This window comes from Acinonyx jubatus, chromosome B1 (genome assembly GCF_027475565.1).
Source record: "Acinonyx jubatus isolate Ajub_Pintada_27869175 chromosome B1, VMU_Ajub_asm_v1.0, whole genome shotgun sequence".
Classification (NCBI taxonomy): Eukaryota; Metazoa; Chordata; class Mammalia; order Carnivora; family Felidae; genus Acinonyx; species Acinonyx jubatus.
Window position 1 is genome coordinate 119699855 of NC_069382.1, and position 24501 is coordinate 119724355.

The 24501-nt window shown below is 36.7% G+C and overlaps 1 protein-coding gene across 5 annotated transcripts; it reads left to right on the forward strand.

Annotated features, from left to right (window-relative positions):
- Nucleotides 1-1648: 1648 nt before the first annotated feature.
- Nucleotides 1649-24069, forward strand: TRMT10A (tRNA methyltransferase 10A). 5 transcript variants are annotated; one of them, XM_015069104.3, is made up of 9 exons: nt 1692-1804; nt 4466-4527; nt 7809-8014; nt 8850-9012; nt 9948-10019; nt 17001-17075; nt 18977-19126; nt 21019-21124; nt 22352-24069. In XM_015069104.3, the coding sequence occupies exons 3-9, from the start codon at nt 7830-7832 to the stop codon at nt 22618-22620; spliced, it is 1020 nt and encodes a 339-aa protein (XP_014924590.1). In that variant the 5' UTR covers nt 1692-1804; nt 4466-4527; nt 7809-7829; the 3' UTR covers nt 22621-24069. The 5 variants fall into 5 exon arrangements, with proteins under 5 accessions (XP_014924589.1, XP_014924590.1, XP_014924587.1 ...); XM_027061374.2 differs by lacking the exon at nt 1692-1804 and adding an exon at nt 1850-2120; XM_015069103.3 differs by lacking the exon at nt 4466-4527 and having other exon boundaries at nt 1649-1804.
- The last annotated feature ends 432 nt before the right edge of the window (nt 24070-24501 follow it).

A 24501-nucleotide genomic window follows, 5' to 3' on the forward strand; every position in this document is an offset into this window, starting at 1 on the left:
CCAGGAGCATTTAGTTGCTCTTTTCCATGTATAGCCATCTCAAGTACATTATATGTTGTATGGTATTTATTTACTCTGCCAGTAGTCTATGGAGTCCTTACCAGGGCAGCGATTATGATTTAGTTATCTCTGTATCAACAGTACTAAGACAAAAACATGGAACTCAATAAATGTGTCAAAAAACAAATACATGAATCTTACAAATCAATGAAAATGAGATTATTTCATGTCATGAATTTACCTTCCTGTACTTTCTATATTATGTTTCAATCTTTGGTTAAATTGCCCCTCCCCCCTTTTTCTTGCTGGTACTTTTTTGGGGGCTTGCTTTGGATTAACAGAATCATTTAAAACTGTGCACCATATGATTGTAACGTTAAATGGCTGTATGAAAAGAAAACTTATTGACTCCACCATGACAATATAAGGGATTTTAAGGTAACTTAAAAGTTATGCTTTAAATAGCTAAGGATGCCAGGTATTAACACTGAAAAAAAATATATAATTACTCATAAACAGAATCCTGAGGGGCACTGAACAGCTGTTGAAAAATTTGGCACATCACTATGCCAGCCTGAGTTTAATGACCTACATGTGAAGGGCTACATATCCGATTACTAATCCTTCCTCAGCTCCTCTTTGCCCTGATACAGAGGCAGCTGAAAAAAGATGCCCTACTAACATCAGAAATGGATCCAGACTTTGTTGTCAATGTTCAGTTAAAAGATCTTTTCGATTTAAGATGAGGAACAAACAAGGAATGACCCACAGCAGTGTTGCAGCTGACATAGTTTTTCAAGTAAAATTTGAAGGTTGAAAGCAAGAATGACTTCAGTTTTGTGACTAGAAAACTCAAATTCTGAATTTAATTTTCTGGCCATTAAAACCTTTAAACATGTCCAAATATGCTTTCAAATATCAAGAATTATTCACTTCACAGTTCTTTCCATACCAATTTGGCAGTCTTCTATTCATCAATTCAAACTTCATTCTTATCTTCAAATTCTGCAATTATCACCTATGAGAAGTAGGCCAAAAGCAAAACTAAATAGAAAATGAGTCTATTAGATTATGTTTCAGTTCTCCCTCTGTTGACTGGGTCTATATATAGCAAAGAAGATCATATAAGGTCACGTATTATAAACAATGAAATGCCACATGATGTTTTGCAAAACAGCGTAGGAAAAATAGCCCAAGGAATGAATGGAGACTAAGATTTATGGCTACAATGATGAAAAAAAGTTTAAACATTCTAGATTAAACGCATCTTACTGGGAATTTGACTCACTCTTTAAATGTGATTTTCCATTTGAGTTGTGTGAAATTATGTGATGCAACCTTCTTCCGCACAAATTATGGCTGAGGCGAGCTACACTTTCCTTTCATCTCCAGCAGAGAATGAAGAGCCCTCCATCAGTGTTTTCGCATTTAAAATTTGTAACACTAGGTATGCCTTAACACCCCTCCTCCATCCCCACAGGAATACATAAATGGATACATGCCCGCCAAGTACACATTTGCCTTGAGGTGGAAAAACAGACACCACTATAAGCATGTCCCTCTCCAAAAACCCTAACACTAGACCCCGCCCAACGTAAGACTCCCTCCCCCTGTCTTCCACTGCGGGTCCAAAATTGGCGCAGTTCGATGACGCTAAAACGTAAGCGCGCCGCCTCCTACGCGTAGCGACCGTCCCTGCCTCTGGGAGTTGAAGTTTCCCGGGGAAGACTCGCGAGCAGTATCAAGATCATTAAGAGAAGGCTTTGTGTTGGTGTTCCCGGTTCCCTGACAACTCCTGAGCTCGGTAAGTCTCCTGGTACTGCGGCTGGCCCTTGCCTCCCCTCTGGTCTCCTTTGGGCGCAAAAGGGGCTCTGGTAAGTGCCATCCTCAACTAGCATCAGGGTTTCCGGCGGAGAGGGGAGTGGGGCTGTGGAAGCCGCGCCTGGACCCAATTCCCGAAGGAAGTGATGTCAGATAGAGCGCGTCCCCGGCGCCAAGCAGCTCCCTGATTCGCTGGCTGCGGTTTAATCCCTCCTCGAGTGCGGACGCAGGCGGGTGGTCTAGAGAGGGAGAGTGGGGTGAGGTTCTGCCCACCCCCAGTGGGGCCGCCTACGGCCGAGGTTTGTTTGGGGGTCGGGATCCGGTCCTTAGTACGGGAAGAGTGTGAGCTCCCAAAGAATGAAGGGAGAGGGAAATCTGGACTCTGAAGGGCTGGAAAACGAGTTGTGCTTCTGCCACTTGGTGGCTAGAGACCGTGAGCCGTCGCTTTACCTGTTTAAATCGGCCTTACCTCATTTCTCCAGCGAGGGGCTGACGTGGCTGAGCGCTCTGAAATGTAGAGAGCCCAGGACAGAGTTGCTGCAAGTGCTCTTAAGCCCATGGTGGTGGGCCGAGGATGGTTTTTAAGAAAACTGTGTTAACTTGATTTCAGTGAAATATTTTCAGTGTTAAAATGCGGGAATTTTTCTGGAGATATAAAGAGGATAGCATCAGATGACTTTCTCACTTTTTGTTTGGGTTGTTTTGTAATTTCTTCCCCACTCCCTATCCCAGCCAAATCCTCCCAAGGGGCCTGAGAGCTGAACCAAGCGCTTTCGATACTGCCCATCAGGCTGGCGCATCTTAAAAAGGGTATTCTTTCTTTCCCTGTCACTGTCAGGTCATTTAATTTCATTTTGTAGTTCTTCCAACATTCGTTTGTATCTTTCAGGAAGGGAGGCAGTGTCATAAATTATGAAGACTTTATTTAGCCCAATCCATGAAAGTTGGGGGTTTTTTATTTTTTATTTTTATTTTTTATTTTGGCAATTCACTGATGTGTGGTATCTGTGTTCCCTGCTGGAAGCCGTGCTAAGAAGTGGAAATACAAGGAAGATTGAGACGCTTTTTCTTTCTTTCTTTCTTTCTTTCTTTCTTTCTTTCTTTCTTTCTTCCTTTTTTCTTTCTTTTTTTTTTTTTTTTTGCTTATTTGCCTCACACCAAATGGGCTTAGTCATCTTTATCCAGTTCTTAGTTTTATCAGATCACCTGGTAACCTATTTCTGTGACTAAATGAACCAACCTTTTACAACTTCTGTGTTAACTAACGTTCACACAAATATTTCTATAATGGCTACAATATATTGTTCTTACATATTTGTTGAACGTGGTCGAATAAATGAAAATGTGCTGTGAGTGTCACTTCTGTGGAGGGAAGAACACAAAACTGGTGTGAGGCTTCTAAACGAGGAAAAAAACTTTAAAAAGTGGGTATACGTAGTAAAATGCCATATTTTATCAGCTAACCTGAACAAGCTAGTACATAGTGAAATGCTTATTGTATGGTATGGGAAGTGGGAGTTGGTACACATCTTTGTATGTAAAGTGTGATGTAAGCAGTAATATATTGGACCTTAAGCTAGCATCATTACTTTTTTATTTTGTGCCTCTGTATATGTAGCTTATCAAAGCTTAAAAAAATTCACTTGCTGCAGTGCATTTTCTTAATTGCGAATAGCTTTAAAAATAATGATGATAAAGTCGACCAGTTCATGACCTTTCTTTGCATATGATAGCCTGTTTAAAAACATTAGTATGCAATGATAGGCCGAGTTAAAATTAACTTAGACTTCTTAGATAGAAAGGGCAAAAGCTCCCCCTGGTGTACGTGCGAGCTGTAAAACATTGTTATCTATATATTGCTTTTTAAAAATTTTCACATTATAGAGCCAATTAACACTTGCAGCTTTTTAACAGAATAAAGAAGTAGCACAAAACACAATGCCACTATGAACAGAAATGTTCTCCTTTGGAATATTTTTTTTTAAATGTTAATGTTTACTTATTTTTGAGAGCGCGCACGCGCGTGTGAGAGAGAGAGAGAGAGAGACATGGAGTGTGAGTGGGGGAGGGGCAGAGAGAGAGAAGGACACACAGAATCTGAAGCAGGCTCCAGGCTCTGAGCTGTCAGCACAGAGCCTGATGCGGGGCTCGAACTCATGAACTGCGAGATCATGACCTGAGCTGAAGTTAGATGCTTAACCAACTGAGCCACCCATGTGCCCCCTCCTTTGTCATATTAATCATTGTTTCATGAAGAAAGCAATTTGTCTCCTGTGGATTTTAATCGTGCTTTTAAGTTTACAGGTTTAGCTTACTGGGCAGATCTAGCTTACATTTTCTCCACCATGTATTGTTTTGCATATATGCATTGCTGGCTTTTATTTAATGCACTATGTATGGAAAGGAAGTAAAAATGATTCTGGGAATCACAGTATCCTAAAATTTTCTTCTGATTTTTTTGAGCTTACTGAGTTTCCCCGTCTCCTGTTTCTTAAGCTGAATGCTTATTTTACAGCTTTTTAAAAACACTCTTTAATGAACGCACTCAAGGTTATACATTTATTTTCAGTTAACTTTTTGCTTGTATTTCTCTCATCCTGTTTTTCAAGTCTTTTAACTGTTCTGACATATTTTGCCATTCTAGTTCTCTGAATTCTGAGATTGTCATGATGTCTTCTAATTCATCCATTACCTCTTGGATTCCAGGTAATCTGGAGTTTATCTCATCTGTTGAAATTTTTATATCTTCATTTCCTAGTTTCCAAATAGGTTCTTTTTCATGGATTTTGGTTTTGATTTTTTTATGCCTGCTTTTGTGTCCCAATTTCCTGTATTGTTTTTATGATTCTTATCTGACCTCTGAAAGATTCCAACCAGATTTATTTTAAAGTCATTTTCACATTGTGCTATTATTTTCAATTTGTGAAGAGTGAATTTGTCTCCTGATTGTTGATTTTATTGTTTTTTTTCCTCATCATTTCTCTCTTTTTCTAACTTTGCATAGTTCTCTTGAATGGAATTACCACTTCTCTCCCAAGCATCTCTCTATCTACTGGTGATTCTGTGGTTGCTTCTACCCATGGCCCTGTTCAGTGCTTCATTCCACAGCACAGCTTACATAGGTGGGTTAGAATTCCGATCCTGTAGTGTTCTGGGTTTTTTTTTTTTTTTTTTTTTTTATTGATTTTGAGAGAGAGAGATTAAGTGTGCACTGGGAAGGGGCAGAGAGAGAAGGAGAGAGAGAATCCCAAGCAGGCTCCACACTATTAGTGTGGAGCCTGATGTGGGCTCGAACTCATGAGCCGTGAGATCATAACCTGAACCAAAGTCAGATGCTTAACCAACTGAGCCACCCAGGTACCCCCTAATCCTGTAGAGTTCTAAGTTTATATGTCATCGCATGGTTTGGCCCTTGTTTAGCCAAGAAGCCGTGTCTACTTGCGTCAGATTTCCCCCAAGTATTCAGTGTGGTATAAACCATTATTAGTCTAAATTTCACCTGTTTTCAGACTTTTTCATGGAAAGAGGAACCCCACCCCCGACACTAGTTTAAGGGTTCATCTTCAACTAGCTCCTGTCTTTCTCCCATCTTCTTTAAAGCTAGGAAAAGTCCCAGTTGCCTTTACCCAGCAGACCCAGCAGGAACAATATCTGTTCTAGTTCTTGTTTTTGGTTTTGAGAGAGGCTATACCTTTTTTGCCTCCCCGTTTTATATTTTATCTAATATTGTCACGTATTTCAAGATTGAGAGACGGGGTATCTTAAAACATGAACTTCTGGCAACTATCTCTAGGAAGTCTGTCCCATTTTTATATTCAGTGGCATAGGAATAGAACTAGAGCTATTTTTTGTCTTCTTTCAGTGACACAGTGTTCTCAGAGCCCTCCCACAGCAGGGTTGAAACAGCACAGCTCTTTTACATTCCTTGGAAACCCTCATTTTCTAAATAAGATTTTGGATTTCTGGGAGAGTGGAGTTGGATGTGGGTTTGAATCTTAGCTCCATCATTTCATTTGTCTATTCGTTGTCTATTCATTCAGCAAGTATTTTGAGAACATGCTTTGTCCTAGATTTGTTCTAGGTGCCTTATTTCTTGGGAATTATTTAGTAGTTTTGTAATTTGGGGCATTCTTTCTTTGTAATTTGTAATTCTTTCTTTGCAAAGTAGGCATGATACTATCTACTTCACTGGTTTAAGGATTAAATTAGATAATACATTCTTAGCACAGTATTTAATAAATGTTCATCATAACCACTTTCATTAATTTTTAAAATCCTTTGTGATATAGTCACTCATCTATTTATTCCACAAATTTATAATAAGCATCTACTAAGTGCCAGGCACTGTGTTAGTAATGTAATTAATGTGGCAATGTAATGTTAGGTAAAAGCAGACATCATCCATGCCCATAGGAAGTTTCCAGTGTAAAATCAAATTTGGGTTGTCATTTCTAGGAGATACTTCCCCCAAACTAAGGATACTGTTTGGTTCATGGTATAAGGAAAACTTGTGAACTCTCACTTGGATTACCAGATGATTCTTTACCTTTAGTAATTTGTGACCTAGCAAAATGTTAGGGCTTTTGCTGTAGCCCCTAAAGCACACATCTTAAAATTCGTCTTTCAGTCAAAAGTTGGTAAACTTTGTGTTTGCTTAATTATCCCCAGGTATCCTGTTACAACATTGTACTTTTAAAGAAAGCAAGAACCATATAATAAAGCTACTGTTCATATTATGTTCTGCAAAAGTTTAGTCCTTTCCATTTTCTGAATTGTCAGGATTTTTCTCTTAGATACTAGCTTTTCTGCACAGACTTGTTAGCTGTCTCTTTAAGAAGGAATAATCATAGAATTTTCTTTAAGGCCAAGAGAACATTTGCAAGCCTCATGCTTAGTCTTTGGTAGGGACAAGTAAATAAATTTTTAAGCTGTGGTGTTCGTAATCTATTAAAGAAAAGAAATCTCAGTACTTTTAGCCCTTTCCTAATCTGAAGGTAAGTTCATTTCTAGACATAGATATAAAGGTGTGGGTTGTTAATCCAATTAAAAATGTTTGAGATGGTTCTAAGTATTCCATGACTGATGATAGGATCATCTTACATGTTGTTTTTTAGCCATAACTAATATGGATATCTATAATTACATATTTACAATGAAATATACTGAGAGGCAACCAAATTTGTTTTCTGCACTGTCCAAAGTATATAAATCTATAGCATATCTTTTGTCAAAAATCATGTGAGTGTACACCCAGATAATGAAAGTAACATGTCCCTTGCACTGTAGTATTAATGACAACTAAAAAAAGTGCTTCCAATCTCTTTTTTAAAAACATTTTTTCTTTTATAAAACAATACATTTTCATTATATAAAATACAGAAAATGCAAAAAACCATTGGTAAGAATTAAACATGTTTGTGTGTGTGTATTCTCTTTAAAACAAAGTTGGACATAATGTACATATTGTTTCTATTTTTTTACTTAGCCATTTCCTTTTATCACTAAATAATTTTGGGAAACATGCTTAGTATTCCCAGCCCATGTTATAGATGGACTGTAATTTATTTACAGCCACCTTTTGCTAACATTGAAGTAATTTCTAGTATTTCATTGTTAAAAATTACATTGCAGTACACATACCCTTTTGCATTAATTTTGTGTATATTTCTGATCTATTTACAGAGATTTATTCTAAGGAAATAAATTACCAGGTCAAAGGGTATCATGGCATTTTAAAGTCAGATCTGTGTACCTTCTGGAAAAATTGTGCTGTGACCACAAATAGTAAATGCAAACACCCCATTTCATCAAATGATCTTTGCCAGTAAATGACATTCAATTGTCTAAATTTATATTTTTATTCATTATTGATATGACTTAATTTTAATCACATCTGTTGGTCATTTTTTTTTACTGTGTGTGTGTGTGTGTGTGTGTGTGTGTGTGTGTGTGTAAATCACCTATTCATGTCAAAAGTTGCTTTTCAGTTTTTTCAGAGGCATCACATAATGTCCTCTGAAACATTGCCAGCATTTATTGAGTCTTCTAATGTTGAAAGAAAGCAAAGCTTAAGTGAAGAACAAGAGAAGAGCCAGAAGCCAAGATTAGGTGAAGGATTTGAACCAATATCTAAACGACAAATGAAGAAGCTAATTAAACAGAAACAATGGGAAGAGCAACGAGAACTCCGCAAGTATGTTTCAAAATGCGTATATGCAACCCCATTCAGGAATATTGGACTTTGCACATTCCTGTGACACATCAAAAGTAATTGTGTTAATTAACATTGGGGCTGTGCATGTTGTTAGCCAGCACTGGCCACTGGCTGTTAAAACTGTATGTGTTTCAGTCTTGATGGATTTACACTATAATTTTTCTCACCCAGAACCTATTGTGAGTAGCAGCACAGTTTCTGAAATAACTGACTTAGATGAGGGATATAGTTAGCATCCATGTCCTAGATATAGAACAAAAATAGCCACCTCAGAAAGATCAAATTTGGGCCTAACATTGATTTTGCTAGAAAAGCCATTGTAGGTTTTGGTAAGAGCAGTTCAACTGAAGCTGTTATTGTAGAATGCCAAAATTTATTGAGAGAGAATAAACTATAGTTGATATAGATTATAGAAAAAGCTTTGTAAGTTTTTTTTTTAAACAATTTTACTTTCTTTTTTCTCTATATTAATGTTCCTTGAAAATTATGTAGGAGAAGAATGATAAAAGTAAAAATTCATTATAGGCCTAAAATTCAGTATTTTATAAAGTCTTACATAAAAGTCACAATAATAAGTGAATTAGTAGTAAGAGTTTGTGTAGAAAATATTATATTGTCTTTGCAAATTCATTTTCTATCTAAAACTTTTAGATGGACTATGCAAAATTGCTGATATTTGATCCACAGAAATGGCTGTTTCATGTGGTTAAACCTGCTAATTTAAAAAAAATAGTTGTTTCTTTGTCAGTTAGAAGAGTCTTGTAAATGTCTGAATATACAAATAACAACAAAAAGTTTCAATTCCTAATTTTAGACAAAAACGGAAGGAAAAACGCAAGAGAAAACAATTAGAGCGACAATGTCAACTGGAATCAAACTCAGATGGAAACGACAGAAAACGTATTCGAAGAGATGTTGTTCACAGCACACTCCGCCTTATCATTGACTGCAGTTTTGACAGCTTGATGGTATTAAAGGTATCACGAATCATTGTCAGAAAAATCTTGTAGGTAAAGTAGGCTGAATAATTCTTGCTTTAATAGGTATATCACTTGGCTATAAATTTATATATTAAAATGCATCTTTTTTCTTTTTAAATTTTTTTCTTTGTTTTTAACTTTATTTTGAGAGAGAGAGAGAGAGCGTGAGCAGAGGAGGGAAGAGAGACAGAATCCCAAGCAGGCTTTGCACTATCAGCTTGGAGCCTGACATGGGGCCCGGTCCCTCAACTGCAAGATCATGACCTGAGCCGAAATCAAGAGCCGGATGCTTAACTGACTGAGCTACCCAGGCACCCGTTAAAATGCATCTTAAATAAAGTTTTTCAAGATCTTGCCTCCCTAAGTTAAACTAAGCTAATAAAATTATTCTCATTTATATGTATAGAACAGAGACACCATCATTAGATTACAAGACTCACTAACTGGGTATCATAGATCTAGGAGTGTTTTTGTTACTTGTTGTAATCAGAAGAAGAAAGTAAGAAATGTGATTGGTAAATAGAATTATTTCTTATATAGTAGTTTGAGAAAACTGGTTGTCTGAACAATGCTAGTGAATGCATTACTTACTTTCCAAACCATTAGTAAGTTATGCAAATAGCAGTAGTATTGCTTTACCAGTTTTTTTTTCCTTTTGTTGTCTCTTAAGAAGAGTAACTGTCATCATGAATTAGCATTTTAAGTGGATACAGAATTGAAATTATTGGTCACTTATAAGGTATTTACTTCATAGTAATTATTTTGTTAGTATGTACAGAAGTTGAATAGAAAAGATCAGAAAGGACCTGTATTTCAAGAGAAAAAAATGTACCTTTCGAGTCAGCTCTTCGGCTTATTCTATTCCACTAAGATTGTGGCATGGCCATAGATGATTTTCAAAATGCTGCTTTAAAAATGGCACTTTTTTATAGGACATTAAGAAACTTCATAAGCAGATTCAACGGTGTTATGCAGAAAATCGACGAGCACTGCATCCTGTGCAGGTATCTTTGAAGAATTTAAAACAGATTCCAGTTTGCTTTTTTTTTTTTTTTTTATATATGAAGTTTATTGTCAAATTTGGTTTCCATACAACACCCAGTGCTCATCCCAAAAGGTGCCCTCCTCAATACCCATCTCCCACCCTTCCCTCCCTCCCACCCCCCCATCAACCCTCAGTTTGTTCTCAGTTTTTAAGGGTCTCTTATGCTTTGGCTCTCTCCCACTCTAACCTCTTTTTTTTAATTTTTTTCCTTCCCCTCCCCCATGGGTTTCTGTTAAGTTTCTCAGGATCCACATAAGAGTGAAAACATATGGTATCTGTCTTTCTCTGTATGGCTTATTTCACTTAGCAAAACACTCTCCAGTTCCATCCATGTTGCTACAAAAGGCCATATTTCATTCTTTCTCATTGCCACGTAGTACTCCATTGTGTATATAAACCACAATTTCTTTATCCATTCATCAGTTGATGGATATTTAGGCTCTTTCCATAATTTGGCTATTGTTGAGAGTGCTGCTATAAACATTGGGGTACAAGTGCCCCTATGCATCAGCACTCCTGTATCCCTTGGGTAAATTCCTAGCAGTGCTATTGCTGGGTCATAGGGTAGGTCTATTTTTAATTTTCTGAGGAACCTCCACACTGTTTTCCAGAGTGGCTGCACCAATTTGCATTCCCACCAACAGTGCAAGAGGGTTCCCGTTTCTCCACATCCTCTCCAGCATCTATAGTCTCCTGATTTGTTCATTTTGGCCACTCTGACTGGTGTGAGGTGATATCTGAGTGTGGTTTTGATTTGTATTTCCCTGATGAGGAGCGACGTTGAGCATCTTTTCATGTGCCTGTTGGCCATCCGGATGTCTTCTATTGAGAAGTGTCTATTCATGTTTTCTGCCCATTTCTTCACTGGGTTATTTGTTTTTCAGGTGTGGAGTTTGGTGAGCTCTATAGATTTTGGATACTAGCCCTTTGTCCGCTATGTCATTTGCAAATATCTTTTCCCATTCCGTTGGTTGCCTTTTAGTTTTGTTGGTTGTTTCCTTTGCTGTGCAGAAGCTTTTTATCTTCATAAGGTCCCAGTAGTTCATTTTTGCTTTTAATTGCCTTGCCTTTGGGGATGTGTCAAGTAAGAAATTGCTACGACTGAGGTCAGAGAGGTCCTTTCCTGCTTTCTCCTCTAGGGTTTTAATGGTTTCCCGTCTCACATTCAGGTCCTTTATCCACTTTGAGTTTATTTTTGTGAATGGTGTGAGAAAGTGGTCTAGTTTCAATCTTCTGCATGTTGCTGTCCAGTTCTCCCAGCACCATTTGTTAAAGAGACTGTCTTTTTTCCATTGGATGTTCTTTCCTGCTTTGTCAAAGATGAGTTGGCCATACTTTTGTGGGTCCAATTCTGGGTTCTCTACTTTATTCTATTGGTCTATGTGTCTGTTTTTTTGCCAATACCATGCTGTCATGGTGATTACAGCTTTGTAGTAGAGGCTAAAGTCTGGGATTGTGATGCCTCCTGCTTTGGTCTTCTTCTTCAAAATTACTTTGGCTATTCGAGGCCTTTTGTGGGTCCATATGAATTTTAGGATTGCTTGTTCTAGTTTCGAGAAGAATGCTGGTGCAATTTTGATTGGGATTGCATTGAATGTGTAGATCGCTTCGGGTAGTATTGACATTTTGACAATATTTATTCTTCCAATCCATGAGCACGGAATGTTTTTCCATTTCTTTATATCTTCTTCAGTTTCCTTCATAAGCTTTATATAGTTTTCAGCACACAGATCTTTTACATCTTTGGTTAGATTTATTCCTAGGTATTTTATGCTTCTTGGTGCAATTGTGAATGGGATCAGTTTCTTTATTTGTCTTTTTGTTGCTTCATTATTAGTGTATAAGAATGCAACTGATTTCTGTACATTGATTTTGTATCCTGCAACTTTGCTAAATTCATGTATCAGTTCTAGCAGACTTTTGGTGGAGTCTATCGGGTTGTCCATGTATAATATCATGTCACCTGCAAAAAGTGAAAGCTTAACTTCATCTTTGCCAATTTTGATGCCTTTGATTTCCTTTTGTTGTCTGATTGCTGATGCTAGAACTTCCAACACTATGTTAAACAACAGCGGTGAGAGTGGACATCCCTGTCGTGTTCCTGATCTCAGGGAAAAAGCTCTCAGTTTTTCCCCATTGAGGGTGATGTTAGCTGTGGGCTTTTCATAAATGGCTTTTATGATCCTTAAGTATGCTCCTTCTGTCCCGACTTTCTTGAGGGTTTCTATTAAGAAAGGTTGCTGAATTTTGTCAAATGCCTTTTCTGCATTGATTGACAGGATCATATGGTTCTTTTCTTTTCTTTTATTAATGTGATGTATCACGTTGATTGATTTGCGAATGTTGAACCAGCCCTGCATCCCAGGAATGAATCCCACTTGATCATGGTGAATAATTCTTTTTATATGCTGTTGAATTCGATTTGCTAGTATCTTATTGAGAATTTTTGCATCCATATTCATCAGGGATCTTGGCCTGTAGTTCTCTTTTTTTACTGGGTCTCTGTCTGGTTTAGGAATCAAAGTAATACTGGCTTCATAGAATGAGTATAGAAGTTTTCCTTCCCTTTCTATTTCTTGGAATAGCTTGAGAAGGATAGGTATTATCTCTGCTTTAAAGGTCTGGTAGAACTCCCCTGGGAAGCCATCTGGTCCTGGATTCTTATTTGTTGGGAGATTTTTGATGACTGATTCAATTTCTTCGCTGGTTATGGGTCTGTTCAAGCTTTCTATTTCCTCCTGATTGAGTTTTGGAAGCCTGTGGGTGTTTAGGAATTTGTCCATTTCTTCCAGGTTGTCCAGTTTGTTGGCATATAATTTTTCATAGTATTCCCTGATAATTGCTTGTATCTCTGGCGGATTGGTTGTAATAATTCCATTTTCATTCATGATTTCATCTATTTGGGTCATCTCCCTTTTCTTTTTGAGAAGCCTGGCTAGAGGTTTATCAATTTTGTTTATTTTTTCAAAAAACCAACTCTTGGTTTTGTTGATCTGCTCTACAGTTTTTTTAGATTCTATATTGTTTATTTCTGCTCTGATCTTTATTATTTCTCTTCTTTTGCTGGGTTTAGGCTGTCTTTGCTGTTCTGCTTCTAGTTCCTTTATGTGTGCTGTTAGAGTTTATATTTGGGATTTTTCTTGTTTCTTGAGATAGGCCTGGATTGCAATGTATTTTCCTCTAAGGACTGCCTTCACTGCATCCCAAAGCGTTTGGATTGTTGTATTTTCATTTTCATTTGTTTCCATATTTTTTTTAATTTCTTCTCTAATTGCCTGGTTGACCCATTCATTCTTTAGTAGGGTGTTCTTTAACCTCCATGCTTTTGGAGATTTTCCATACTTTTTCCTGTGGTTGATTTCAAGCTTCATAGCATTGTGGTCTGAAAGTATGCATGGTATGATTTCAATTCTTGTATGCTTATGAAGGGCTGTTTTGTGACCCAGTATGTGATCTATCTTGGAGAATGTTCCATGTGCACTCGAGAAGAAAGTATATTCTGTTGCTTTGGGATGCAGAGTTCTAAATATATCTGTCAAGTCCATCTGATCCAATGTATCATTCAGGACCCTTGTTTCTTTATTGACCGTGTGTCTAGATGATCCATCCATTTCTGTCAGTGGAGTGTTAAAGTCCCCTGCAATTACCACTTTCTTCTCAATAAGGTTGCTTATGTTTGTGAGTAATTGTTTTATATATTTGGGGGCTCCTGTATTCGGTGCATAGACATTTATAATTGTTAGCTCTTCCTGATGGACAGACCCTGTGATTATTATATAATGCCCTTCTTCATGTCTTGTTACAGCCTTTCATTTAAAGTCTAGTTTGTCTGATATAAGTATGGCTACTCCAGCTTTCTTTTGACTTCCAGTGGCATGATAAATAGTTCTCCATCCCCTCACTCTCAATCTGAAGGTGTCCTCAGGTCTAAAATGAGTCTCTTGTAGACAGCAAATAGATGGGTCTTGTTTTTTTATCCATTCTGATACCCTGTGTCTTTTGGTTGGTGAATTTAGTCCATTTACATTCAGCGTTATTATAGAAAGATATGGGTTCAGAGTCATTGTGATGTCCGTAGGTTTCATGCTTGTAGCAATGTCTCTGGTACTTTGTCTCACAGGATCCCCCTTAGGATCTCTTGTAGGGCTGGTTTAGTGGTGACGAATTCCTTCAGTTTTTGTTTGTTTGGGAAGACCTTTATCTCTCCTTCTATTCTAAATGACAGACTTGCTGGATAAAGGATTCTCGGCTGCATATGTTTTCTGTTCATCACATTGAAGATCTCCTGCCATTCCTTTCTGGCCTGCCAAGTTTCAGTAGAGAGATCGGTCACGAGTCTTATAGGTCTCTCTTTATATGTTAGAGCACGTTTATCTCTAGCTGCTTTCTGAATTTTCTCTTTATCGTTGTATTTTGCCAGTTTCCCTATGATATGTCGTTCAGAAGATCGATTCAAGTTACGTCTGAAGGGAGTTCTCTGTGCCTCTTGGATTTCAATGCCTTTTTCCTTCCCCAGATCAGGGAAGTTCTTAGCTATGATTTCTTCAAGTACACCTTCAGCACCTTTCCCTCTCTCTTCCTCCTCTGGAATACCAATTATGCGTAGATTATTTCTCTTTAGTGCATCACTTAGTTCTCTAATTTTCCCCTCATACTCCTGGATTTTTTTTATCTCTTTCTCAGCTTCTTCTTTTTCCATAATTTATCTTCTAGTTCACCTATTCTCTCTTCTGCCTCTTCAATCTGAGCCGTGGTTGTCTCCATTTTATTTTGCAGCTCATTGATAGCATTTTTCAGCTCCTCCTGGCTGTTCCTTAGTCCCTTGATCTCTGTAGCAATAGATTTTCTGCTGTCCTTTATACTTTTTCAAGCCCAGCGATTAATTTTATGACTATTATTCTAAATTCACTTTCTGTTATATTGTTTAAATCATTTTTGATCAGTTCGTTAGCTGTTGTTATTTCCTGGATGTTTTTCTGAGGGGAATTCTTCCGTTTGGTCATTTTGGATAGCCCCTGGAGTGGTGCAGGACTGCGGGGCACTTCCCCTGTGCTGTCTTGAATAACTTGCGTTGGTGGGCGGGGCCGCAGTCAGACCTGATGTCTGCCCCCAGCCCACCGCTGGGGCCACAGTCAGCCTGGTGTGTGACTTCTCTTCCCCTCTCCTAGGGCCGGGATTCTCTGTGGGGTGGGGTGGCCTGTCTGGGCTACTGGCACACTGCCAGGCTTGTGGTCCTGGGGATCTGGCGTATTAGCTGGGGTGGATCGGAAGGTGCACTGGGGTGGGAGGAGCAGGCTCAGCTTGCTTTTCCTTTGGAGATCCGCTTCGGGAGGGGCCCTGCGGCACCGGGAGGGAGTCAGACCCACCGGAGGGATGGATCCGCAGAAGCACAGTGTTGGGTATTTGCGCGGTACAAGCAAGTTCCCTGGCAGGAACCCATTCCCTTTGGGATTTTGGCTGGGGGATGGGCGAGGGAGATGGCGCTGGTGAGTGCCTTTGTTCCCCGCCAAGCTGAGCTCTGTCGTCTGGGGCTCAACAACTCTCCCTCCCATTGTCCTCCAGCCCTCCTGTTCTCCGAGCAGAGCTGTTAGCTTATAACCTTCCAGATGTCAAGTCCCGCTTGCTGTCAGAACACACTCGGTCTGGCCCCTCCGCTTTTGCAAGCCAGACTCGGGGGGGTTCTGCTTGGCTGGCAGGCTGCCCCTCCGCCCCGGCTCCCTCCCGCCAGTCCGTGGAGCGCGCACCGCCTCTCCGCCCTTCCTACCCTCTTCCGTGGGCCTCTCGTCTGCGCTTGGCTCCGGAGACTCCGTTCTGCTAGCCTTCTGGCGGTTTTCTGGGTTATTTAGGCAGGTGTAAGTGGAATCTAAGTGATCAGCAGGACACCCGGTGAGCCCAGCGTCCTCCTTCGCTGTCATCTTCCCAGGATCCCTCCAGTTTCCTTTTATAACTTACTTGGGAAAAGGCATAGATAATCCCAATTGCCTTTTCAAAAAATCTTACAGATACTTTTCATTAGAGAACAAAATGCCTATTTGAAATATGTTTTAATTTTTTACAAAACTAAAATAGTTTAAACATTTTTCCACATGTCAGTCTTAGTCACACGATGCATAGTGATGGTGTTTTCTACACATTGACCTCATTCCTGTGTAGTTGAACATCTTCATTAAAGGATATATATTTTTTTTCATACCTGTTTCTCCACTCTCAATCCCTTCCCTCTCAGGAAGTGAGGGAACTGCCCGGGTTGATGTGTACCATGGTACCTGTTGGGGAAGTTGCTTCTACCTAAAGGATTTTGAGTCAGTGATTGTTTTGAAAGGTACTTCCTTAGGCTAATTGGCTGCTCTTAAGAGTAGATAGGGTCTTTTTCTTACCCTATCTACTCTTGATTTGAATTCCAGGTGACCTAAATATTAACACTGGCTCACTGATGTTAAGAACCAGAAACTCTTAATCTATTTTTGGTTAGATATTTGCTTTCTATCAAGTGATAGTGTTTTTATATTTTTACATTTTATACTTTTCTCACCCTTGGTTAGACTTGAAATAGGTGTCAGGGTTTAGAATCAAAGGGAAATTATGAAGACTTTGGACTCATGAAGAAAACAGTGGTGGCAAAAGAAAGTGAATGAAAACTTGACATGGGAACAGGGAGTTTGCAGAAAAGTGATCATTAAGGGAGAGTCCAAAGATAGCAGTTGGAAAATGGGATAAAAATGTAGGTGGAATACTTAAAGTAGTGGGTTATGAGAAACATAAAACATGTCACTTGTAGCAGACATTTATTCTCATATGTTTAAAGCATGTCACGAGCTTATTTTTTTTCTAGAATGAATATATTTTATGTTTCATCGATGATCAGATTGGTATAGAAGAGAAATAATTATTGGACTTAATAGTCATTTGCTTTTCCTTTCTGTGTCTACCAATCTATCAGTTTTACTTGACAAGCCATGGAGGCCAGTTGAAAAAGAACATGGATGAAAATGACAAAGGATGGGTCAACTGGAAGGTGATTAAAATAGATTAACATAATTCTAAGTATTTTTATGCTTAAAGGTCTACATTTTTACCTAAATTCTACATAATATCAGCAAATATAGGAGTCAACAAGTCTCCAAAAGCTGTATATCACTGTTTCTAAGTCTAATGTTACTAATGAGAGAAGCTAAAGAAACTGAAATGCCTGTTCGTATCTGTTCTCATTAAATCTCACTTATTTTACCGCCAACTTTAAAACAAATTTTTAAAGCAGGAAGAATTTTAAAGGTCATTGTACAATCTCTACCTAGCAAACTGGCTATACATTATTTATGAGTGAAGTAACTTTAAAATTTGGGAATGTACTTGTATTCTGTTTCTTCTAACTCTGTGCCATCCCATATGGTGTCCACCATCCACATGTGGATATTGAGCTCTTGAAATGTGACTGGTCTGAATTGAGATGTACTGTAAATGTGAAATATACATTGGATTTAAAAGGCAGTACAAAAAAGAGAATTAAAATACCTGCTCAAAATTGAAAAAGTATATGTATATGTATATATATATTTATATCTTGAAGCGATAACATTGGATATATTACGTTAGGTGCAATGTATTAAAATTAATTTCACCTATTTTCGTTTTTTTTTTATGTGGCTACTAGAAGATTTAAAATTACATATGTGGCTCCAATTTGTTTTTTCTATTGGACTAAACCATTCTCATTTGCAAAGATGACTAATAGATTGGCTTTAGTACCAATCCCTGAGGAACCTTACCCTATTCAGAGAAGTACTAGGTTATTCCTATTTTTTTTTCTTTCTCAAAACCAGTTTTTACTGTGAAAAACTTTCCCTCTCACACTCACTGATCCCATAATGACTATTTATTTTGATAATAGCCTATAGTGTAAAACATTTTCAGAAGCTTTCCTAAGTTTTAAAGTACAATATATTTACCAAGTTTTATTATATTCATGCCTATTTTCCTAAGAAATAAGATAATTGAAATAGGCATACTTTCACTTATTTTGTGGCTTGTTAAGTTTATTATATACACCATCGGTTTTCTAGAGACTTGGGAGATCACTGGTCTCTACTGAGGTCTCTCTAGGGGCCCTTATTAAGCATAGCGATCAAATTTATAATACCATTTTCCAGAAAAGTGGCTATTTATTACCTAGCAGGATATAAATTTTAGGTGAGACGTCTCCTTCATTTTTTCTTTAAAAATAATTTCTTTAAAAATTTCAAAATGCCATCTGCATCTGAATTTGGTGATGCATCATCCCTTATTCCATGAATGGAGTTCGCAAAATTTTGACTGCCAACTGTAGTTCAGTCTTGTACTTCTGACCTGATAATTTTGGTGAAGAAGATTTCTACTATATATCTTTGTAGAAACAGATGCATGGAATTTATTAAATCTATTAGCCATTTCCTTTTGATGATTCATGCAGATGGAGATGAAGTAATTGGAAAAGGCATTTTTTGGTTGGAGAACAGGTTGAGCAGATATGTGACCAAAAAAATGCATTTGTTTTTTTGGAACAGAAATAAATTGAGAAAGCTAGGTTAGTGCCATATTCAAGAAAGCATCACTAGGTAAAGGGATTTAAGTTTTATCCTATAGGTAAAGATAAAACATTGAAAGTAGGGTTTTTAGGAAGTGAGTCTGCCATCACTCACTTATGGAAGTGAATCAGAGGGATCTGAAGCTAGAGACAGGGAACAGTGGGAGCCACCTTAAATAATTGAGATGTAAGGTGGTAAGGAATGGAAGTGGTAGGTTTCCAATAATACATTGTAAAATATTGTTTTATACTTCATATGCTTTTGGGTGACTTTGTCTAAGGAAAAGAAAATAATCTCTTTCAGCCCATTTTCACAAAATCCTATTAATTAATATCTTTATCCTTATGTCTTAAAGGATATCCACATCAAACCAGAGCATTATAGTGAATTTATAAAGAAAGAAGACCTAATTTATCTTACATCAGACTCACCTAATGTACTGAAGGAATTAGATGAATCAAAGGCCTATGTGATTGGAGGGTTAGTAGATCACAACCATCACAAGGTACTGTTAAGTTTTTATTTTTGTGTTTGCTTATACTTAAAATTGATACACCAATTCTTGATAGTAACAATAGTACTGATGATAACTGATCATTATTGACTGCGTACTGTATATTTCAGTCGTCTTTCGCAAAGAAATCATTTCACATATATGACTAGTTTGTTTAATCCTCCCTACAACACAGTGAGGTCAGTGCTATTCTCTACATTTTACAGATAAGGAACTGGAGGCACAGAGAAACTAAGTCTAAAATCAATAGTAGGTGATAAAGCAGATATTTGAAACCAGACAGATTGTTCCAGAGCCCACATGCTTAAACAATGTGTTGTATTGATAGTAGATGCTGCTACTGATCAATTTCTAGGCCACTGGTAAAATTTATAACAATTTACACCAAAATGTATACCAGAATGGTAATACGAGTTTTTTAATATATAATTTTAATGGGTTGTGTTTTCTTTTCTCTTATATTTGTACTTTTGTCTCTTCCACCACCTCCTTACCCTCATTTGGACGAAAAATTAGAAATATACTTTCTAAAAGAAAACATCATGTTGTACTTTGCCAGCTACTTTGCCGCATGCTAAATTCAGCCCATCTCCAGAAAAGACATGTTCACCAAGTGTCAGGTGAAATACTGTCAGCAGGATAATATGAAGTAATTCATTGTTCTTCTCTAGTATCACTCTGAGGTAGAACTGTCTGCAACGTTGGAATAGTTTGTATCATCTTGTCCAGTATGGTAGCTATGTGGCTGTTGAGCAGAGAGCCTGTGCGTAGAATGATTGAGAAACTAATCAATTTAAACTTAAGTAGTCACAGTTGTGGCCACAGCAGGGCAGTGCAGCTCTATAGCATTACAGGGAGTTTTTATCAGAATGATCTTTAGCTTTTTAAATTTTTTTCTTAGTGGAAAAATTCCATTTTGTTATTTGTGTACAACCATATTTTTTTCTTTGATGTTGTATGTTTCTCTGAACTACAATGATTTTGTTTTAAAAAACACCTACCTCAGGTGCTTTTATTTGTCCCAAAATATGCAAACTACTGGTTAAAATATTTAGCTCTTCTTTCTCCTGTACTTTTGGCTACTTGAGTTCTGTTTAGAACCAAGCTTTTAAGGATTTTAATTTTGAGGAGAAAATTTATATTCAACATTTTTTTAATTGATAGGAAAAGTAAAATTTATAGGCAATTAAATTTTTTTTTTCCATTCAGGTTTTCATTTACTTTGTCTTTACCATTTGTACCTCTTCCTTTTTTTAAGTTTACTTATTTGTTTTGAGAGAGATACATAGTGGCAGAGGGGCAGAGAGAGGAGAGAGAATCCCACAAACCTGGGGCTCGAACTCACAAACCTGTAGGTCATGATGTAAGCTGAAATGAAGAGTCGGATGCTTAATCGACTGAGCCACCCAGGTGCCCCACCGTTTGTGCCCCTTTATGTTATGTAATTGAAACAAAGTTTTATGTTTATATCTTTTACATTCACAAAGTGATGGTGCTTCTCTAGGAATTCAATTTGAGTATTTTAAACTGAGAGAAAGGCAGTGTGGAATAGTGAAAAGCTATTTGAGTCAGAAAGCATGAGCCAGGTCTTCCTATGGTTCTGCCACTGAGGAGCTTTGTGATGGGCAGGGAATATAATATCTTTGGTCTTCTCATTTGTAAAGTGGTTAAAGCAAATGCCCTAAACATTCCTATTATACTTATTGTCAAAAGAACATTTCCAAATTAGAAGCTAAACACACACACACACACACACACACACACACACACACTTCATCAAATAATGTTCACTGAAGTCTTTTCTAAAAAGTACTTATTTTGTTGTAGACTTTAAGTTATAATAATCTAATGTTCTAGTCCAAGTTATAGTGTCTTTGTTTTAGGGACTCACATATAAACAAGCATCAGATCATGGAATTGATCATGCACAGCTCCCCCTTGGAAATTTTGTGAAGATGAATAGTAGAAAAGTTTTGGCAATTAATCATGGTAAGCTATAAGGGAATTATGAAAATATACCTGAGTAAACAATGTGAAGAATAACATTACCTCTGGATGAGTAGAAAATATACACCTTGCTAGAGACAAAATTGTAAAATGTAATCATTTATAATTTGTTTGAATATAGAAATAATACATGCATATTATAGAACTGAATTAATATGCATTCATATGGAAATGTAGAAAACTAGAAAGAAAAATAAGTTAGAATTTCACTACCCAGAGATACTTAGTATTAACTTTTTGGTGTATTTCCTTCCAGTTCTTTTCCTATGCATATATAATATTTATTACATAATTGGATTTTTACTCTGTTGCATAAAATGCTATAAATTTGGGGTGTTCCCCCCCCACACATTTATATTTTTCTATGTCATTGAATCATTGTTCATGTCTATGTAATATTCTGTCATCTGAATATACAATAATGTAACTATTCTATTGTTGATTTTTTTTTTCTTTTTTCCTTTTGTAAATAACATTATAGTAGTCTCGGACCTGAGTCGTTGCCTGGAGTTTTGCTTTTTAAGCTTTGTTTAGTAGAGATTTTTGTTAGTACACAACTACTTACCAGGCTCTTTTTATGTGCTAAACACTTTGTCTATAGCAGACTCTAGGGAATTATAGAAATGATTCATGCCTTATTGATTCAAGGAATGAACTTCTTCTAAGACCTTTGATAGATAGTAGAAATTACTTTTCCATAAAGTAATGCAAATTAAGACCTTCAGCAATATATTAAAGTAAGAGTACCTTGAAGACAGTATTTATATTCTTTACCTTTAATGTGAAATTTTTAAAAAAGGCAAGAAAAAAAGAAAGCAAGTAAGGTGCTCCCCAGAGTGACTGTAGGAAAGACAGAAGAAATTTAGATTAATGCTGACCTTTTCTCGTTGTTGTTTTAGTTTTTATGTTAGTACATAAAGGATAAAGAAGTGAAAGGGATTAAGAAGAATAGGAAGGAAATGAAATGGCTCCTGCCTATTGATTATAATTGACGAAAGATAATGGTAAATCTTTCAGTGTTCATGAACTGAATTAATGAAAAGCTAAAGAAGAGCTAACAGGCCTGAGAGACTTGGGGCAAGGAAGTGATACCAACAAAGTAGTTATTAGGACATTTTAATATTCTTAACACAAAAGCAACGTATTTAAAATACAGTATGCAACATTGTGATGCACCTAAGAAACGTATGGAGTTTGTGTTTGTTGCAGTGTTTGAGATTATTCTGGAATATCTGGAAACCAGAGACTGGCAAGAAGCATTTTTTACTATCTTACCCCAACGGAAAGGAGCTGTTCCCACAGACAAAGCCTGTGCAAGTTCTTCTCATGACAAGAATTCTGCCAGTGTTGAAGGTGGATTAGACAGTGATTCTAGTGACGAGGAAAATAGCAGAAATGAACTAGATTCACAATATGAAGAAGAAAAGCAGGATAAAGAAAATAGCAGTGAATCTGCGGTAAACTCTATACCACACTAATGTCATCTGTTGTTTTTTGTTTTGTTTTGTTTTGTTTTGTTTTTTTAGTTTAAGGAAAACTTAGGAAAAAATGAGGTGCTTCATAGAATACTCTAATTGGAAGAAAATTTTATTTCCTCTTATTTCTGTTGTGAATTTTTAAAATGTTCTTTAGGGCTAAATGATAAAAAGCCCTTATAAGAAAGCATTTTTTGTTTTTGCATAAAATTTAAATGTTTAATTTTTAAAATAGTTTTCTAAGCCTCAAATAACAGTTTCTTGAGAATTTTACTTTTTTGGTAAACCTTCATTCTCTTTTATTTACTGGATTATATTCTTTAGAATGTGCCTTCAAACCTTTCAGTTTTTTTTTATGTTTACATCAAGTGTCTCTCTGATTTATTGTCTACTTATTTGTGGAGATAGATATTTATAAATCTCCTGTAAATCTACCAAAATGTTCTAAATGGGAGGTTATCTCCTATTTGCAGCTTTTTTATTCAGTTACTTCAAAAATAACTTAGTTACTTCAAAGGAATACAGTGATTTTAGGAAGAACTATTAGATTGATAAACTCAACAGTTTATTTCTTTTGCACTATGGAGTTCCTCCACTATGATGCCTTTTTGTGGCTCTAAAGCAATCACTAAAGAATTAAGAATCTCTTTAATATGTTTTCTTAATTTCAATAATGGTGGTAAATTATTTCAATTGAAAATTTTAATTTTTCAGGCTAGATTATTTTAAAAGGCTGTTGAGTCTCAATTTTGTTTTATATTTAAAAGGAAACAGCTCTTAGTTATCCTTCCCTTCTATATGTACTTTTATTAAATAAAATATTTGTTGTTCTTAAAGTGAAACAAGTTAACTTTATATGTGCATCTGTCTACTAGCGTATAATATGCAATCTAATGTAACTGTATGTTTCTACATATAAGCATGTATGAAAAAAATATATAATTGTATGTATATGTATCTGTCCACAATCATGTATGATTCTTAGTTATTAATGATAACAGGACTGAGTTGCCAAATATCCATATTAATTGCATGAATGGTTGTGTTGAACACTAAGAATTTGGATTTTAGAAAGTACAAAAATCTGTAACTAAAAATTTGTATGAGGATATTGGCAAGGGAAGATGGGACTATAAGGAGATGTTTTGTTTTCTACCAGCAAATGTAGAGCAGTTATTTTCAAAGTAGTGATTTTTCTTTGTCACAGCTAAAGTAAGATATTGGAAGCCTTCACTGAGTTTGGATAAATTAAGTTTCTGTTCTTTTCACCCATTGGCATCTTAAATTATATACACATTTGGTAGAAAGTTCATTGGATTTAGTATCGATGTTCACTGTCTCTTACTTTTGGTTGCTTTAGTTTAGTAATCTGTTGTAGTCATCCATTTAAAATAAGATCTGTGAGCAAGGTATGTAAATAAAGAAAACCCCCTACTAGTCTAGAAGAGCAAAGCTATGTCTTAAGTTGTATTTTTCAAAGGCTCATATTCCTGAGTAAATATGGTTTAGTAGCATGAAATCCATTTGACTCTTGAAAAGCGTGGGGGTTAGGGGCACCAACCCCCTCACACAGTTGAAAATCCATGTATAACTTTGCCCCAAAACTTAATAACCTACCGTTGACTAGAAGTCTCACTGATAACAAAGAGTGTATTAACACATATTCTATATATGTATTTTATACTATATTCTTACAATATAGTGAGCTAGAGAAAAGAAAATGTTAAAGTCATAAGAGAAAACACATTTACAGTACTGTCCTATATCAAAAAAAATTCACATATAAATGGACCCATGCAGTTCAAACCCATGTTGTTCAAGGGTCAACTGTATTATGCCTTTTACTTAAATTATTTGATATGGAATGGGGCACAGGTTAATTCT

Excerpts from the sequence above, each read along its gene's own strand:
- TRMT10A (XM_015069103.3), top strand. The coding sequence starts at position 7,830 with ATGTCCTCTGAAACATTGCCAGCATTTATTGAGTCTTCTAATGTTGAA. Across the intron at positions 9,013-9,947 it reads ACAGCTTGATGGTATTAAAG|GACATTAAGAAACTTCATAA; the intron begins GTATCACGAATC and ends ACTTTTTTATAG. Across the intron at positions 10,020-17,000 it reads GAGCACTGCATCCTGTGCAG|TTTTACTTGACAAGCCATGG; the intron begins GTATCTTTGAAG and ends CCAATCTATCAG.